Source organism: Aotus nancymaae, unplaced genomic scaffold (genome assembly GCF_030222135.1).
Source record: "Aotus nancymaae isolate 86718 unplaced genomic scaffold, 86718_ANA_hifiasm-v0.15.2.pri h1tg000028l, whole genome shotgun sequence".
Lineage (NCBI taxonomy): Eukaryota > Metazoa > Chordata > Mammalia > Primates > Aotidae > Aotus > Aotus nancymaae.
Genome location: NW_026988441.1, coordinates 7,614,846 through 7,632,874, shown reverse-complemented (window position 1 = coordinate 7,632,874; position 18,029 = coordinate 7,614,846). Strand labels below are relative to the sequence as shown.

The 18,029-nt window shown below is 50.3% G+C and overlaps 1 protein-coding gene across 1 annotated transcript in view; it reads right to left on the bottom strand.

Moving 5' to 3' along the window:
- The window catches only part of ZNF541 (zinc finger protein 541), a 37,749-nt gene that overhangs the window by 12,124 nt on the left and 7,596 nt on the right, over positions 1–18,029 (bottom strand). Inside the window, exons 3-10 of the mRNA XM_064381114.1 lie at positions 16,887–16,958; positions 13,295–13,699; positions 11,473–11,713; positions 6,700–8,548; positions 3,313–3,371; positions 2,591–2,750; positions 2,140–2,313; positions 589–913 (exon numbers count right to left, since the gene is read on the bottom strand). Of these exons, the coding sequence (XP_064237184.1) occupies positions 589–913; positions 2,140–2,313; positions 2,591–2,750; positions 3,313–3,371; positions 6,700–8,548; positions 11,473–11,713; positions 13,295–13,601 (3,115 nt within the window). The 5' untranslated portion in view covers positions 13,602–13,699; positions 16,887–16,958. The remainder of the gene's footprint in view (positions 1–588; positions 914–2,139; positions 2,314–2,590; positions 2,751–3,312; positions 3,372–6,699; positions 8,549–11,472; positions 11,714–13,294; positions 13,700–16,886; positions 16,959–18,029) is intronic.

The following is an 18,029-nucleotide window of genomic DNA, read 5'->3' as shown; positions in this document are numbered from 1 at the left end:
AGTGTGATACTGGCATATGGATAAGCACACAGATCAATGCAATAGAACTGAACACCCAGGGCCGGGCACAGTGGCTCATGCCTGTAATCCCAGCACTTTGGGAGTCCGAGGCAGGCAGATCCCGAGGTCAAGAGCTCGAGACCATCCTGGCCAAAAATATAAAAATTAGCCAGGCGTGTTGGCAGACACCTGTAGTCCCAGCTACTCGGGAGGCTGAGGCAGGAGAATTGCCTGAACCCAGGAGGCGGAGGTTGCAAGTGAGCTGAGATCATGCCACTGCACTCCAGCCTGGTGACAGAGCGAGACTCCGTCTCAAAAAAAAAAAAAAAAAAGGAAAAAGAAAATGACATAGAAGGACAGGCAGAAGCATGGTCAGGCTAAATGGCCTCTACATTTTTTTTCTGACTGTAAAATTCTAAGCACTAGAAGGCAATTAGATCAGTCTGGGGCATGTCTGAATAGCAAAGCGTCCCTCAGACTAGGTACACCCGGGTGGGAGACAATCCCTGAACCACAGGCTACAAGGGAGAGTGGGCATGGTCCACAGGCGATCCACCCCGGGACCACAGAGTACCCAGCCTCACTCACCGAGCATGGAGCTGAGGAGCTGGTCTGGGCTGGCCTGAGTGGACATGGAACAGAGGGTGTTGAAGTATAGCCCAGAGCCCTCCCGGATGGGGCTGAGCATTGGGGGCGGTGTGTAGGGGGAGCACTGAAATAAGCCCTTCAGGAGGTGGTCCACCAGGAACACGGGTGACCGTAGGCGGCTCTGGTGGCATCCTGCAGGGCCGGGTTCCCCAGCCGTGGAGGGCAGAGCGGGGACAAACAGTGACTTGGGTGGGGGCCGCTTTTTCCGCTTCCTCTGCTGGCTGCTCTCCTTGCTGTCTCGCTCCTCCCTATCTTTCTCTTGTCCCTGAAGAAGAAGGAGAGAGTTTAGAACCACAGGTGGCCACCTGAAGCTGCCTACTGCACCACTCCGTCTCCAGGATGGAATGAGAGCAGGAAAAGGAGACTGGCCGGAGAGAGGAAACCAGGACATGCGTGCCCGGCGTGGTCACCCCCCCACTGAGCCCTCCTCGAAGGAGGCCGGCCACACCTGGGCCAGACCTGATGTACTGAGCCTGGCCAAGATCTGGATGCCCCAGGAGAGCCCCTGACTCTGTGTGAGGATGGCCTCAACCGTTAAGATGACTGGCCCTTAAATAGGGAGATATCCCTAAAGATACAGTGTGACACTGACAAGAAAGAAATGCTGCTCCACCCAAATGACGCAGCCACTGACTCAGAGAACCTTCAGGTCCATGGACTCTGTCTCCAAGTCCAGCAGGAGCTTCTCCAGATGGGGTCCTCCAGTACAGGCTGCAGAGACAAGCCCTTTGAGACCGATCACTCATAACTCACCACGCTCTCTCTCACCTCCACAGAATCCCTCTGTTCTGACAGCCCTACTCCTCCTCCTCTTTCAGGTCTCAGCTCCCATACCACCTCCTCCAGGAAGCCCTCCCTTACCTCCTCAGGCTGGTTCAGGAGCCCCCTGGAACTCTCTGGGCTCCCTCTACTCCCAGCCCTGCCTACTCTGGGTTATCACGGTCTTGGGACAGGCCTGTCTCTTCCACTGGACTGGGAGCCCTGGGAGGCAGGGCCCAGGCTATTGTGGTCACATCTGTGTCCCCAGCACCACCCAGCACGGCGCCTGGCACAGAGGGGCTCAGTGAATGCTGAATGACTGAATTAACGTGCAAACCAGCTTCTTCTGGATCAAGATTTTCCTTTTTTTTGAGACAGAGTCTCACTGTTGCCCAGGCTGCAGTGCAGTGGTGTGATCTCAGCTCACTGCAGAGGCTTCCTGAGTTCAAGTGATTCTCGGGCCTCAGCCTCCTGAGTACCTGAGTTTACAGGTGCCCACCACCACGCCCGGCTAATTTTTTTGTATTTTTAGTAGAGACGGGGTTTCACCATATTGCCCAGGCTGGTTTTGAACTCCTGAGCTCAGGCGATCTGCCCGCCTCAGCCTCCCAAAGTGCTGGGATTACAGGTGTGAGCCACCGCGCCCGGCTTGGAGTCTGGTTTGAGCTTTCCTACAGCTTCCCCCAGCAGGGGGCGCAGTGGCAGGAAGGAGGCAGACTGACGAGCACCCACCATGGCCATGCTCCCTATGTGTCGGGTCACCGGAACCCCGGGGACCGATGGGGGGACCACCAAAGGGGCTGCAGCCGTGGAGTCCAAGGGCTTCTTGGGTTCTGAGGGACTGTGCCCGTCCCCTTCTGGCCTCAGCACCTGTCTTAGCGGCTTGCAAAACTCTGTGCCGAACACCTAAACACAGAGAGAAGAGATGGCTCTTTAAGAGATAGGTAGGTGGGGAAAGGAAGAGCTGCTTCAGAAAAAAAAAAAAAAAAAAAAAAAAAAGCTGCCACAGAAAACAGCAGTGAGTCTGGGGCGTGGCCTGCCCCTGGAGAGCCACATAGCTTGACTCCGGCCCCCCACCCAGAGTGATGGCCCCATCCTGAGATAAATGACACTAGTCTTGTTGACGCCCCACAGGCCTGCCAGAAACCCAGTAACCACAAAGCCACTGGTCATGCCCCTTCACCTGCGGTTCCTGCTTCCCTCGAGGTGACGGCCACTGGTCGCTGTGGAAACACATGTGGCTGCTCAGCCCTTTCTCCGTATAAAACATCTGGCTGCAGTTCTTGCAAACGTAAGTGCTCCTCGGCTCTGTCCAGTCCGTGGGACCACCGTTGTGCTGGCTACTGTGGGCAGACATGGCAGGACAAAAGAGTGGGAGATTGGGACTCTGCCTTTGATCGCTGATTTTTTGTTTTCTTTCTTTTTTGTCTATAACTCCAATCCACTGACTACTACTTTTTTTTTTTTTTGGAGAGGGAGTCTCGCTCTGTTGCCCAGGCTGGAATGTAGTGGCATGATCTCGGCTCACTGTGACCTCTGCCTCCTGGGTTCAAGTGATTTTCGTGCCTCAGCCTCCCAAGTAGCTAAGATTACAGGTTTGTGCCAATACACCTGGCTAATTTTTGTATTTTTAGTAGAGACAGAGTTTCACCACGTTGGCCAGGCTGGTCTTGAACCCCGACCTCAAGTGATCCGCCCGCCTCGGCCTCCCAAAGTGCTGGGATCACAGGCATGAGCCATTGCACCCAGCTTGACTACACTTGATAAACTCTAAAAAATGGAGGCTGTACCCTAATCCCATTAAGACTGAAAGCATCCTCCCCACTCACTTTTCCTGGCCAGCACAGGAAAGCCAGAGGACTCCTGTCAGGGTGCGTGCAGGAGGTGGGGGGCTTCTTAACTTACCCTCCACCTGCCACGTTCTCTTCCTTCACTGGATGGGGAAGCCTGTAGATGTTTCCACCCTGAAGATGAAAATGCATCTGAAGCAACACATCAGAAATGAAGAGGCAAGGAGAGCTCAAATTATAGACTCTTAGAAGAAAACATCGGAAGGCTGGGCGCAGTGGCTCACGCCTATAATCCCAGCACTTTGGGAGGCCGAGGTGGGTGGATCACGAGGTCAAGAGATCGAGACCATCCTGGTCAACAAGGTGAAACCCTGTCTCTACTAAAAATACAAAAATTAGCTGGGCGTGGTGGTGCGCGCCTGTACTCCCAGCTACTTGGGAGGCTGAGGCAGGAGAATTGTTTGAACCCAGGAGGTGGAGGTTGCAGTGAGCCGAGATCGCGCCATTGCACTCCAGTCTGGGCAACAAGAGAGAAACTCCATCAAAAAAAAAAAAAAGAAGAAGAAGAAAACATCGGAGTAAATCTTCATGACCTTGGAGTAGACAGTGATTTCTTAAGACATGAAAGCAAAACAGACAAATTCAACTTCATCAAACTTTAAGACTTTTAGCCAGGCATCGTGGCTCATGCCTGTGATTCCAGGACTTTGGGAAGCCGAAGTGGGAGGATTGCTTCAGTCCAGGAGTTTGAGACCATCCTGGGCAACATGGCAAAACCAAACCCCATCTCTACAAAAAATACAAAAATTAGCTGGGCATAGTGGCCTGGGCCTGTGATCCCAGTGACACAGGAGGCTGAGGTGGGAGAATCACTTGAGCCCAGCAGTTCAAGGTTGCAGTGAGCCATGATCACACAACTTCATTCCAGCCTGAGTGACAGAGTAAGACCTTGTTTCAAAAAAAAAAAAAAACACTTTTGTCCTGCAAATGGTACCATAAATAAAATGAAAAGACAGCCCACAAAATGAGAGAATATTTGCAAGTCATGAGTCAGATAAGGGGCTTGTATCCAGAATATACAGAGAAATCAAAAAATAGTAACTTGATTTTAAAAAAATAAGCCAAGGATCTGAAGAGATATTTCTTTTAGGAAGATACACAGATGGCCAATAAGCACACAGAAAGGCGTTCAACATCAGCAGCCACAGGCAAATACAAACCCAAACCACAATGAGATACCACTTCATACCCACCAGGATAGTTATAATTAAAAAAACAAAAAACCCGGGAGGCTGAGGCAAGAGAATCGCTTGAACCCTGGAGGCAGAGGTTGCAGTGAGCCGAGATTGCACCACTGCACTCCAACCTGGTGACAGAGTGAGACTCTGTCTCAGAAAAAAAAAAAAAGAAAAAGAACCACAGACAATAACAAGTGTTGGTGAGGATGTGGAGAATGTGGAGCCCTCATACTCTGGGGGTGGGAAGATGAAATGGTGCAGCTGCTCAGCAAAATAGCCTAGTGGTTCCTCAGACCTAAAACAGAGAGCTGCTGTAAGACCTGGCGATTCTACTCCTAGAACACAAATCCCCACCCAAATGTGTACAGAGTGAATATTCACAGCAGCACTATATTCAAAATAGCCAAAAAGTGGAAACAACCCAAACATCCATCCACTGATGAACAGGCAAATCAAATGCGGCCTTATCCATCCAACAGAGTATCACTCAGCCATGGAAAGGAATGCAGCTCTGCCACTTGCCACCCCTTGGATGAGCCTGGAAAATGTCACACCGAGTGCAGGAAGCCAGAAACGAAAGCCATAGAGTGCATGATTCCACTCACATGCAACATCCAGAACAGACACACCCACAGAAACAGAAAGGGGACTCATGGCTACCAGGGGCTGGGGGGAGGGTGAGATTATGGGTGACAACTAAGAAATGTGGGGTTCCTTTTGGGGAGATGAAAACTGTTCTGGAAAGAGTGGTGATGGCTGCACAATCTTCTGAATATACTACAAATTACTCAATGCTATGCTTTAAAATGGTGTATTCACGCTGGGTGAGGTGGCTCATGTCTGTAATCCCAGCACTTTGGGAGGCTGAGGCAGGTGGATCACAAGGTCAGGAGTTCAAGACCAGCCTGGCCAAGATGGTGAAACCCCATCTCTCTTAAAAATACAAAAATGAGCCAGACGTGGTGGCGGGCACCTGTAATCCCAACTACTCAGGAGGCTGAGGCAGAGAATCGCTTGAACCCAGGAGACAGAGGTTGCAGTGAGCTGAGATTGCGCCACTGCATTTAAGCCTGGATGACAAAGTGAGACTCCATCTCAAATAAATAAATAAATTTTAAAAATAAAATAAAATGTTGTATTTGGCTGGGCACGGTGGCTCATGCCTGTAATCCCAACAATTTAGAAGGCCAAGATGAGAGGATCGCTTGAGCCCAGGGGTTCAAGACCAGGCTGGGAAACATAGTGAGACCCCCCTCATCTCTAAAAAAATAAAATGGTGCATTTTATAGCACCTGAATAATAAAGCTGTTAATAAAACAAAAATAAGGCAGCTCTGGTGTAACGGGAAGCTACTCAGCCTCCCAAGTACCTGGGACCACAGGCGAGTGCCACCATGCCCAGCTAATTGTTTAAAATTTTGGTAGAGATGGTGTTTTGCCATGTTGCCCAGGCAAGACCTGGAGTCTGGAGTCCTGACTGAGCTCTTCAGACCAGGCCCTCCAAGCATAGTGTCTGGAGGAACCTGTGCATGATTATCAATGTGCTGAAGTGCGGGGTACGCAGTAGGTACCCACTTGTGCTTGTGGAAACCATGACGCACAATCAGAAAACATATGGCCATTTTAAGCAGGAATATTTAAAAGAAGGAGGGCATCTACCTTCATATCCTCTGAAGCATCTAAAAAGGCAAATCCAAAGGGAAATGAGAGGAAAAAAAACAAGCAAAAAAGGCTTAGTGAGATAAAAGTGTTTCGAACAACTCTGGAATATCCTCATTTATTATTATCATTATTTTTGAGACAGGGTCTCACTCTTTCGCTCAGGCTGGAGTGCAGTGGCGCAATCTCAGTTCAGTGAAACCTCCACCTCCCAGGTTCAAGCGATTCTCCCACCTCAGCCTCCCTAGTAGCTGGGACCACAGGTATGCACCACCGTGCCCAGCTAATTTTTTAAAATTTTGGTAGAGATGGGGTTTTGCCATGTTGTCCAGGCTGGTCTTAAACACCTGAGCTCAAGGTGTCTTCCGAGTTCAGCCTCCCAAAGGGCTGGGATTACAGGTGTAAGCCACCTCACCTGGCCTCATTCTGGTCTTTTTTTTTTTTTTTTTTTTTTTTAGTGGGGGAAACCACAATTTCTCGAATTTCTTCCTCTGTAAAATTGCATCTAGGGATTCGCTTCAATGAAATAAAATGCCTGGACAACTAACAAATGCAGAGGAAACTCACTCCACTCTGGTTAGGCCACATGAGAGAGAGAGCTGGTACCTGGATTCTGCTGAATATTGTCAGCTTGGACGTGGAGTCTTGGGAGGGATCTGAGGGAGGCCCGGCCGACGAGAAGGAGGCCATGGCTACCTGGCTTGGAGAAGCCGCACAGCACATATCCATCTTCACCTTCTCCTTCCGGAAGCCGGAGAATCGCTGGGCCCTGGGGTTGCCCAGGAGCCGGTAGCTTCCGCCCCGGGAGCTGGCTGGGCCCTTCTCACCTTTCGTGGTCCCTGATGCTGTGCCATTCTCGGCAAGGGCCTGCTTCCTGGGCAGCGGGGCTCCCGGTGGCTCCTCCCCACCTAACTGGATCTGCCGTTGGCCTGTGGAGGAGAAGATGTCCCCCAGGTCCAAGGTCCCTTTCAAGGATCGCAAGTGCTTGGCCAGAGAAGAGATTTCTGGATTCCTGGAGGGGTCCAGAGATGGCACTACAAGGGGCGTTGGAACCGGGGCCACTTTCAGTCCCCACTTTGCGTCTCGTCTCGTGCTGCCGGGGGAGGCCTCTCTGGGAACCCCGGAGGTGGTTTTCCTCCTGCGGGCTGGGGAGCCCTCTGCCTCCGGGTTTCCAGGGCCAGTGTGGACAGAGTCCACAGCAGGAGTCAGTGGATGGGGCTGCTGCGGCCATGGCCCCTGCAGCGGCTTCAGAGCGGCCGGCTTGCCCTCGGGCGCGGGGAGCTGGGAGGAGGCTGCTGTCACCCGGGCGTGGGAGAAGATCCGCTGGGACTTGGTGATCATCTGCAACACCTGCATCTGCTCATGGCTCATCAGAGGCTCCTGCGACTTCAGGAAGAGCTGGCGCAAGAGTGGCATGGCATCCGCCGGGAGCCCCCTTGGCTTCTGGGCCTCCAGGAGGTCGGGCTCCCCGGGGTTCTGGCACAGGACGGAGTCGCAGTCAAACTTGCTCTTCTTGGGGGCCCAGGGGTCATCTTCCCCGCTGGCAGGCCTTGGGTCGCTCGGGGCCTCCCCAGAGGTCTTCGGGAGGGTGGGAGAGAAGGGCAGCGCATCCTCCAGGCAGCCACTGGGGCCAGGCAGGGGTTCCTCCGAGGGGGTGGCGCTGCTGGGCCCCGGGCCAGACTCGGAGCCTTCCAGTGACAGCACGGCGGGGGACTTGTGGACAACAAACACGTTGTTGCCTTTGCTTTTGGGGCAGCCTGGCAGGTTCCGGAGCCACTGGAAGCCGTGGCTTGATGACTGGGAACTGGTCTGGCCTCGGAAGAGAGGTAGGCAGGCGGGCACGGAACCGCCCTCTGGCCAGCCCTCTGCGGTGGACAGGGCCTGAAGCAGCGCAGGATCTGGCTCCAGCGGGTCGAGGGTGCAGTTCTCAGCGGCCCTGGTATTAGGGGCAGTGAACACGTCAGTGGCCGGCTCCTTCTGCAGTAGGCGAGGCTCCTCCGGAAGCTCGGTGTCCAGCTCTGCAGGGGCCGTGGCGGGGTCGGCTGGGGTGCAGGAGGAAGACCCTGATGAGGTGGGATAGGGACAGGCCGTGTTCCTCCCTCCACTGTCTGAAGCCCCCGCCGGGGCAGGGCCAGGAGAAGGGGTCTTCTGGTGGACGATGCTGCTCATGATGCGGCGCAGGAGGTCCCGGTGGGGCAGGAGGGAGCCGGGGGACCTGGCCTCCGGGGGCACCAGGGACCGCAGACTGCTGGGGGGCGGCTGGCCAGCAGACTTGTGGGCGTGGGGGGAGTCCCCGCAGGCCTCCTCCTCCGGGGGGGCTTCCTTCAAGACGCACAGGCTGTGCTGGACCTCGTAGTGCCGGCGCAGAGAGCGGTAGTCACAGTAGCTCTTGCTGCAGCCCTGCTCGATGCACATGAAGGGCTTTGTCTTCTGGTGGGTGAGCATGTGCCCGGTCCTGGAGCCAGACACAAGCAGAGGTGTCAGCGGGTCGCCTGGGACCGTGCTTTCTGCGTAGGACCCCGGCGGCCCCAAGAGTCTGTGGGGCAGTTGCACCACAATGCAGAAATTGTACTCAGCCCCCACGAGGAAAGACCACCCGGCAAACCCTGCTTCTGTCAAAGCCAACTGGCAGGAGAGCTCCTCTCCCTCACCTTTAAGCAAACCCCTTACAGAAAAGTAAAAAAAAATCCAGTGGGGCTCAGTGGCTCACGCCTGTAACCCCAGTACTTTGGGAGGCTGAGGCGGGTGGATCACCTGAGATCAGGAGTTTGAGACCAGCCTGACCAACATGATAAAACCTGTCCACCAAAAATACAAAAAATTAGCTGGGTGTGGTAGCACATGCCTGTAATCCCAGCTACTGGGGAGGTTGAGGCAGAAGAATCACTTGAACCCAGAAGGTGAAGGATGCAGTGAGCCAAGATCACGCCACTGCACTCCAGCCTGGGCAACAGAGCAAGACTCTATCTCAATAAAAACAAATAAATAAATAAAATTTTAAAAAATGATTAAAAAATCCACTGAGGCCAGATTAGACTTTGCCAGAGTGGGTTCCCAAGGAAGACACAAGGCTCCAGAGTTGCTCCTGAAGGCCTTTGAGCACAGCTGAACAATAAGTTTTGAAAAAACACCATTCATTCCTTGGAAGTTCACAATGCACAACAGCAAATTTAATTAATTAATTAGATAATTTTTTGTTTTTGAGATGGAGGCTTGCTCTGTTGCCCAGGCTGGAGTGCAGTGGCATGATCTCAGCTCACTGCAACCTCCACCTCCCAGGTTCAAGAGATACTTGTGTCTCAGCCTCTTGAGTAGCTAGGACTACAGGTTCGTACCACCACACCCAGCTAATTTTTGTATTTTTAGTAGAGACAGGGTTTCGCTATGTTGGCCAGGCTGGTCTTGAACTCCTGACCTCAAGTGATCTGCCCACCTCAGCCTCCCAAAATGCTGGGATTACAGGCGTGAGCCACTGCACCCGGCGCACAGTAGCAAATTATTTTAAAAGCCACACAGAGAGAGACCTGTTTAACTTTCAGTGTCTCTCAAACTTATTTGCCCAGAGAACTGTTTTTGGTTTTATTTTCAAAAAGCCCCTAAAAGCATTCCTGAGAACCGGAATTCTGCAGAATAGACTGGAGGAGATGCTAACTTGGGGACGATCCTTCCTTTAACAAAGGAGTCTGTGCCTTACCGTAGGAGACCCCTAAGAAGATGCTACCTGGAACCTCCCACAGCAAAAGAGCCAATTTACAGAGGCCCAATCCATTGAAACTTTATAGAGTCAAACAGCCAAATGTGCCTATAGTCTCTGCAAACAGAAATGCATGTAAATATGTATTCTATCACACCTACCTCTGCATGAACACATTATAAACATAAGCAGAGGAGTGCCTCACCCTCTGGACCCCCCACAGTCCTACTCTGGACAATCCTAGTCAATGTGGAGGACACCATAGAGTCTTTCCCCAAAAGCTCACCCTTGGCCTCTGTCTGAGGGAAGCAACAGAGACGGAGTCAGGAGACCTAAGTTCTACCCCAGCTGTTACCAACTTGTGACATGAGCAAATCAGCTCCTTTTCCTGGGGTGGGTGTGGGTGAGAGGATACGATGAAAGATGGATTAGTCAAAGCCCCCTGTGAAAGGGAGGGGCCCAGTAAGAATGCACGGTATTTTCGTCTCTCACTTGCAGGTGTCCTGGTTTGAAAAAAGTCTGTCTTTTCTTCCTCCACAGGCAAGATGAGCTTTTCATTTCCAAGACATGAAGCAGTGGCTCATGCCTGTCATCCCAGCACTTTGGGAGGCTGAGGTGGGTGGACCACTTGAGGCCAAGAGCTCTAGACCCCTGGCCAACATGGTGAAACCCCATCTCTACTAAAAATACAAAAATTAGCCGGGTGTGGTACTGCATGCCTGCAGTGCCAGCTACTCAGAGGCTGAGGCAGGAGAATCGCTTAAACCTGGGAGGCAGAGCTGCAGTCAGCTGCGATCACACCACTGCACTCCGGCGTGGGTGAAAAAGTGAAACTATCTCAAAAAAAAAAAAAAAAAGGAAATTTTGCTCCTGATACTTTTTAAGTCAAAGTGTAAAAGGAACAGAATGAGTTTTTTAAAAAAGAAAAAACAAGGGTTAATGCTCCATTGCCACGTTCTGGAAGCCGGCATTTCATCTTTCGTTTCTCATGCTATCTGAACACACGCGGAATGCAGATCTGTTTTCCTCAGACACCTACCAGAGACTCAGGACATGGCTCTATAAAGTTAGCCCAACTCCTCCCATGACACAATTGCCTCAGGAGCCAACCGTTAGGCGTTTTTAACCCACAAGGGGCCCTTCTGCAAACAGGAGCAGCGGCTTCCTCACAGGTGTGAATTTAGGGGCTGGGAAGAGTGATCTGTTGGAGCAACTCCCATGTGAGAAGAACGCAGTGGGCTGGGTGCGGTGGCTCATGCCTGTAATCCAGCACTTTGGGAGGCCGAGGCAGGTGGATCACTTGAGGTCAGGAGTTGAAGACCAGCCTGGCCAACATGGTGAAACCCTGTCTCTACTAAAAATAATACAAAAATTAGCTGGGCATGGTTGCGGGCACCTGTAATCCCAGCTACTCAGGAGGCTGAGGCAGGAGAAGTGCTTGAACCTGGGAGGCAGAGGTTGCAGTGAGCGGAGATTGCGCTGCACTTCAGCCTGGGTGACAGAGTGAGTCTTTGTCTCAAAAAAAAAAAAAAAAACGTGGCTGCAGCTGAGCAGAGGTTATATATGTCTGGAAAACCTAACAGAGGACAAGGCAGGTTGATCTGGGAGGATAGGAAGAAGACTCAGGAACACGTCCCCACACCCAGCCCCTGAGCAGACGTGTTTCTGACCCGACTCCTACGTACAGGTGGTCCTGGCGCTTAAAGGCCTTGCTGCAGATTTTGCAGACGTGCTTCCTCTCCTGGCTGTGCGTCAGGTAGTGCTTGCTCAGAGCGCTGGCACTGCTGAACAGCTTCCCGCACAGGCTGCAGTCCAGAAGCGGGTGTTGAGGGGAACTGTGCTGCCGCTTTCCTTTCCTGGCACTCCCCGAGGTGGCCCTTCCTCCGTCATCAGCCTCTCTAGCCTTCAGCGCGCCTAGGCCCAGGTCTAAACAGAGGGAGAATGCACAGGTTACACGCAGCCGGGGCAACCAAGCAAAAAGAGGGGCCAAGGCACTCCACACCTCTTAGAACCATGGTGGCCTTGTAACGTCTCGCAAGAACTCTTGCTCTGACCTCAGCAGCTTTCCACACAAAGGAAACAAGGGTCAGAACCAGGTGAGGGGAACGGAAGCCCTGCAGTACGGCACCCGGACTTGGTGCCACACGTGGAGGGGCAGGCTGAAGCCCTTCCAGAGCAGTGTGATCGCAACGGGCAGGGCTTTATGACCATGCCATCACTGGTTCTCTTAGAAGGACAATCAGAAATATACTCTCCAAATCCTTGGAAAAGTGGAAATCCTTCCACACACCCAGCCAATTCTATTTGTGGGTTTTTCGCATAAGGAAATAAATGTAGCTTTGTATACAGATCTAGCTGCAAGGGAGTAAACTGCCATATTGCTTTTCCTGGTGAAATGTTTGAAACAACTTAATATCTGGGCCGGGCGCAGTGGCTCACACCTGTAATCCAGCACTTTGGGAGGCAGGTGGATCATCTGAGGTCAGGAGTTCAGGACCACCCTGGCCAACATGGTGAAACCCTGTCTCTGCCAAACTACAAAAATTAGCTGGGCATGGTGGTGTGTGCCTGTAATCCCAGCTACTTGAGAGGCTGAGGCAGGAAAATCATTTGAGCCTGGGAGGCTGAGGTTGCAGGGAGCCAAGATTGCATCACTGTGCTCTAGCCTGGGCAACAGAGCAAGACTCCGTCTCAAATAAAAAAAAAAATCCTGGAATATCTCTCCAGTGCTTTGGTCTACGAAGTGTGTTTACAACAGTTTCTTCTTTTGCTTTACTCTAGGGGGAGGCAGAGAGGATATTATTGTCCACCTGCTCTATGGATGAAGACACTGGGTTCTAGGAAGGTCTTGACAACCCAAGATCAGAAGGAGAGGACACTAGTTCTCTCTGGAAAAGTGAAATGAGCCTCTAGGATGTGGTAATGGGAAGGAAAGTTGTCAGTAAATGCTAATATCTGCCCACACACCACACAAAAGTTAAGGATATCCCCAAACACCTAAGTTTCTGAACATTATTCCCTAGAATGAGGGTTCTGCTTCGTTTACTAAGAATTGGGGGCTGGGCGTGGTGGCTCATGCCTATAATTCCAGCACTTTGGGAGGCTGAGGTGGGAGGATCACTTGAGGTCAGGAGTTCGAGACCAGCCTGGCTAACATGGTGAAACCCTGTCTCGACTAAAAATACAAAAATTAGCCAGGCGTGGTGGCAGGTGCCTGTAATCCCAGCTACGCAGGAGGCTGAGGCTGGAGAATTGCTTGAACCAGGAAGCCAGAAGTTGCAGTGAACTGAGATCGCACCACTGCACTCCAGCCTGGGAGAGAGTGAGACTCCACCAAAAAAAAAGAATTGGGGAATAATTCCCAAGGCGGAAAAAAAAAGTGACTGTTCCCTAAGTCACCTGTAGGAGGGAAAAATTTTGTTAACCAGTCCACGCAGAATCAGTCCCTCGCGCTACAGAAACGGCCCAACAGCCTGCAGGGCCCTTCTACCCAGGTGACGGCCTCACCTTGTAAGGATGCCTGAGACTCCGAGTCTGCATACTCCTCCAGCAGCTTCACAGAATCACTGTCCTTCCCCGAGTACAGGGACACAGTGTCTAGGTTGTCCTCAAGCGCCTCACTGGGCATGTCAGGCATTGGGAGGCTAGGGTCCGAGTCCAAACCATTCAGGCCAGCATAGAGCAGGTCTCGAGGGCTGGGACCCAGATCCCGGCTGAGGGTGTCGCTGCAGTGGAGCCCTTGGCTCTCGGAAAACGAAGGGAGGTGCATTTCTGACGGGAGGGTACCCTCGTCCCCGAGGCTGCACTGGTCCATGGCTCTCCACTGCCAGGTCTTGGCCAAGAGCTACTGTCCAGATAAGCAGAACCGTGTAAGGAGACAGGGAGGAGAGAGCCCTTGATGGCAACTAATTCCTGAAAATGAAGCAGGAAGAATGCAGGTTATGAGGGGGTGAAACAGCACGGTGGGCAGAGCGTGGACTTGCAATTCAAGCAGACCTTGATCAATCTGGGTCTCTTCTCTGCCACATTATAGCCATGTGACTTTGGGCAAGTCACTTAAGCTCCATGAGCCCCAGGTGCCTCATCTGTAAATTGGGCCTACAGGTACCTCCTTCACAAGGTTGTTGTAAGGAATAAATAAAAGTACTTCCAGTGACGTGGTGGACTGAACTGACCTCTTCCTCCAGCTATAAACATAGACATTTATGACAAAAGATCATTTTTTAACACATAGCCTAGGTCAAAAGCCAGGAAAAAAAATCCCAAGTGCCAGCAGCAACAACACAGCTCAGTGCTGGAGGTGTAAGCTCACGTAGGCCCCAGGGGAAAGTCAGAATCAGATATAGGGCCTAGAGCCGTTTGTCTGATACGGCAGCCATTAGTTCCACGTGGCTATGAAGTACTTGATAGTTGTTTTTTTCTTATTATTTTTTACAGATATCAATCAAAAATTGATAATTTTTTTTAAGATACAGGGTCTCACTCTGTTGCCCATGCTGGTCTCGAATTCCTGGCCTCAAGCGATCCTCCCACCTTGGCCTCCCAAAGTGCTGGGATCATAGGCATACCCCAAGGCACACGGCCCTGTGAAGCTCTTGAAATGTGACCGCCCCAAACTGAGACATGCTGGGAGTGTAAAATACAGCCTGGATTTGGAAGACTCAGTAACAAAAACATGTAAATTTAATAAGTTTCTATATAGATTAAATGTGGAATGATAAGATTTTTTCTTTTTTTTTTTTGAGACGGAGTCTCTCTCTGTTGCCCAAGCTGGAGTGCAGTGGCACAATCTCAGCTCACTGCAACCTCCGTCTCCCGGGTTCAAGTGATTCTCCTGCCTCAGCCTCCTGAGTAGTTGGGATTATAGGCAGACACCACCACACCCGGCTAATTTTTAAATGTTTAATGGAGATGGGGTTTCACCATGTTGCCCAGGCTGGTCTTAAACTCTTGACCTCAGGTGATCCGCCCACCTCAGCCTCCCAAATTGCTGGGATTACAGGCGTGAGCCGCCGTGCCCGGCCTGGAATGATAATATGTTTGACATAATGGGCTAAATGCAACATGTTATTAAAGTTAATGCCATCTGCTTACCTTTTTAATGTGGCTTCTGGAAAATTTTTAATTCTGTATGGCTCATATTATGTATTATAGAATGCTGCTCTGCAGGCTAGGAGCTGGGATGACAATAGACACGTGGGAAAGGGAAACAGGGCCTCCAGTTCCCAGGACACGGAGGCCTGGGGCCCTGGAAGAGCTGAACCATCCACAGGAAAACTAAATAAATGAAAAACTGCATGCAACCCTAGAAAAGCACCCGAAGAACTAGAAAAAAACAGGACAATGAAAAATGACAAAGCCAAGCACTCTACAAGTCTACCAAAAGCATGACAATTAGCCTGATGGCAAACTTCTCAACAGAAACAAGCCTAGAACATAACAACATCATCAACTGACTAAGGAAAAGTCAGCCAGCACAGTGCTCAACATACAAGCATGAGGGAGGGAGGGAGGAGGCTGGGCACCATGGCTCACACCTATGACTCCAGCACTTTGGGAGGCAGATGAAGGAGGGTTGCTTGAGACCAAGAGTATGAGACCAGCTTGGGCCACACAGCAAGACTGGCTTCTATAAAAAAGTAAACTATTTAATTTTTATTAATAAATTAAATACTACCAGGCGTGGTGGCGTCTATCTGGAGTCCCAGCTATGCAGAAGGCTGAGGCAGGAGGATCACTTCAGTCCGGGAGCTTATAGACTTTTACCCACAAGGCCTAAGAATCTACCTTATAGACCTTGGTCCAGAAAATGACCAAAAGTTTTGAGTCATTTGGAAAAAAGGAAGAGGTGATGATAACATCATACTTTTAAGTTTGCACACTAAAAGAATCTAAGTATAACCACCCAGAGAAGAAAAATAAACCATGTAACATCTAAACTAGTAGAATTCATTCCCCCAAAATGGGGTAGGGGAGCAGGATTTGCTTTAAAATACTGTAAGGAAAAGAGAGAGAGAAAAGACTCATAGGATTGTAATTAGGAATTAAAGGAGACACATCACGAATGACCTTAGAAAAAATAAAAAGGATTATAAAAGTATACTATAAACAACTGTATTCAGATAATTAACAAGTTAGAGAACTTAGATACATTAACTTAGTTATTTAAATTAGATACAACAAATTACACAACAGATTAAAATGGGGAAATTGATGAAAGATACAAATTACCAAAACTGACTCAAGAAGAAACAGAATTTCTGAATGGACTTATGAGAAAAAGACCGGGCCGGGCACAGTGGTTCATGCCTGTAATCCCAGCACTTTGGGAGGCCAAGGCAGGCGGATCACTGGAGGTCTGGAGTTTGAGACCAGCCTGGCCAACGTGGTGAAACCCCATCTCTACTGAAACCACAAAAAATTAGCTGGGCGTGATGGTGGGTGCCTGTAATCTCAGCTACTCAGGAGGCTGAGGCATGAGAAGCACTTGAGCCAGGGAGGCGGAGGGTGCAGTGAGCCGAGATCATGCCACTGCACTCCAGCCTGGGCGACAGAGTGAAACTCATGTCAACAAGAAAGAAAAAGACTGAATTAGTAATTTTAAAACTCCCCATACATGTTGCCATAGAAACACCAAAAAAAAAAAATCAACTTTATCAAAACTCTGGAAAGCAGTCAAAGGTTTATAGCAACCAAGTAAATCCTAAGAAAAAGATGACTGATGTTAAAAAAAAAAAGAAAGAAAGAAAAAAAAAAGGCTAGGCCCAGTGGCTCACGCCTGTAATCCCAGCACTTTGGGAGGCCAAGGTCGGTAGATCACCTGAGGCCAGGAGTTTGAGACCAGCCTGGCCAACATGGTGAAACCCCGTCTCTACTAAAAATATAAAAATTAGCTGGGCGTGGTAGCTCACGCCTGTAGTCCCAGATACTTGGGACACTGAGGCAGGACAATTGCTTAAACCTGGGAGGTGTAGGTTGTAGTGAACCGAGATTGTGCAACTGCACTCCAGCCTGGGCGACAGAGCACGACTCTATCTCAAAAAAAAAAAAAAAGGTGAGTAACACCTGGTGAGAGAGATTTGTGGCATATTTAACTTACCCCTGCCCCATACCTACTCCCTGGTTCTGCAGTGGTCTTGAAAGCAGCAGCCCATGTTTCTGGTTTGGGTTCCTGGTAAGGGAGGGAACAGAGAGGATCTGTTTTCAAAGAACAGTGGTTGTCTGTCTGTCTTTCTGACCTGTCGGTGGCTCCCTGAAAGCCCAGTGCAAAGGTCTTGCCTTTTTTGTGCTTAACTGGGAGCTCTCTGGGGTGCAGAGTGGCTATGGGCAGGGTGTTTGTTGGAACCATTAAAGTCAAATGAACTAGACACTGCAGCCTGGCGCAAAGGATATTGACTGGGGCAAACAACAGACTTGCCAAAAGCCAGGGAGGAAAAGCTGGGAAGTTGCATACTTTGGAGAAATAAAGGCTTTGAAAAATGAGCCAGGCATGGTGGCTCATGCCTGTTGTGCCAGCATTTTGGGAGGACAATGCAGGCGGATCACCTGACATCAGGAGTTCAAGACTAGCCTGGCTAACATGGCGAAACCCTGTCTCTACTAAAAACACAAAAATTAGCTGGGCATGGTGGCAGGTGCCTGTAATCCCAGCTATTCGGGAAGCCGAAGCAGGAGAATCACCTGAATCTGGGAGGCGGTGGTTGCAGTGAGCCGAGATCGCACCACTGCACTCCAGACTGGGTGACAAGGGCAAAACTCCATCTCAAAAAAAAAAAAAGTCCACACTGGCAGTTTCTTATAAATCCAAATATAATATTTTTTCTGCATCTATATGATGATTTATATATATATATATATATATATATAAATAATCTTATGTGATCCAGCAACTACACTCCTAGGCATCCACCCAACTGAGCTGAAAACTTCAGTCCACACAAAAGTCTGCACACACGTTTCTAGCAGCTTTGTTCAGAACTGCCCAAAACTGGAAGCAATCAAGACATCCCTCAATAGGTGAATGGATCAACAAACTGTGGAACATCCAGACAATGGAATGTTCTTCAGCAATAGAAAGCAATAAGCTATAAAGCCACAAAATGACTTGGAGGAAATTTTTTTTTTAGATAGAATCTCGCTCTGTCGCCCACGCTGGAGTGCAGTGGCACAATCTTGGCTCACCACAACCTCCGCCTCTTGGATTCAAGTAATTCTCCTGCTTCTGCCTCCTGAGTAGCTGGGG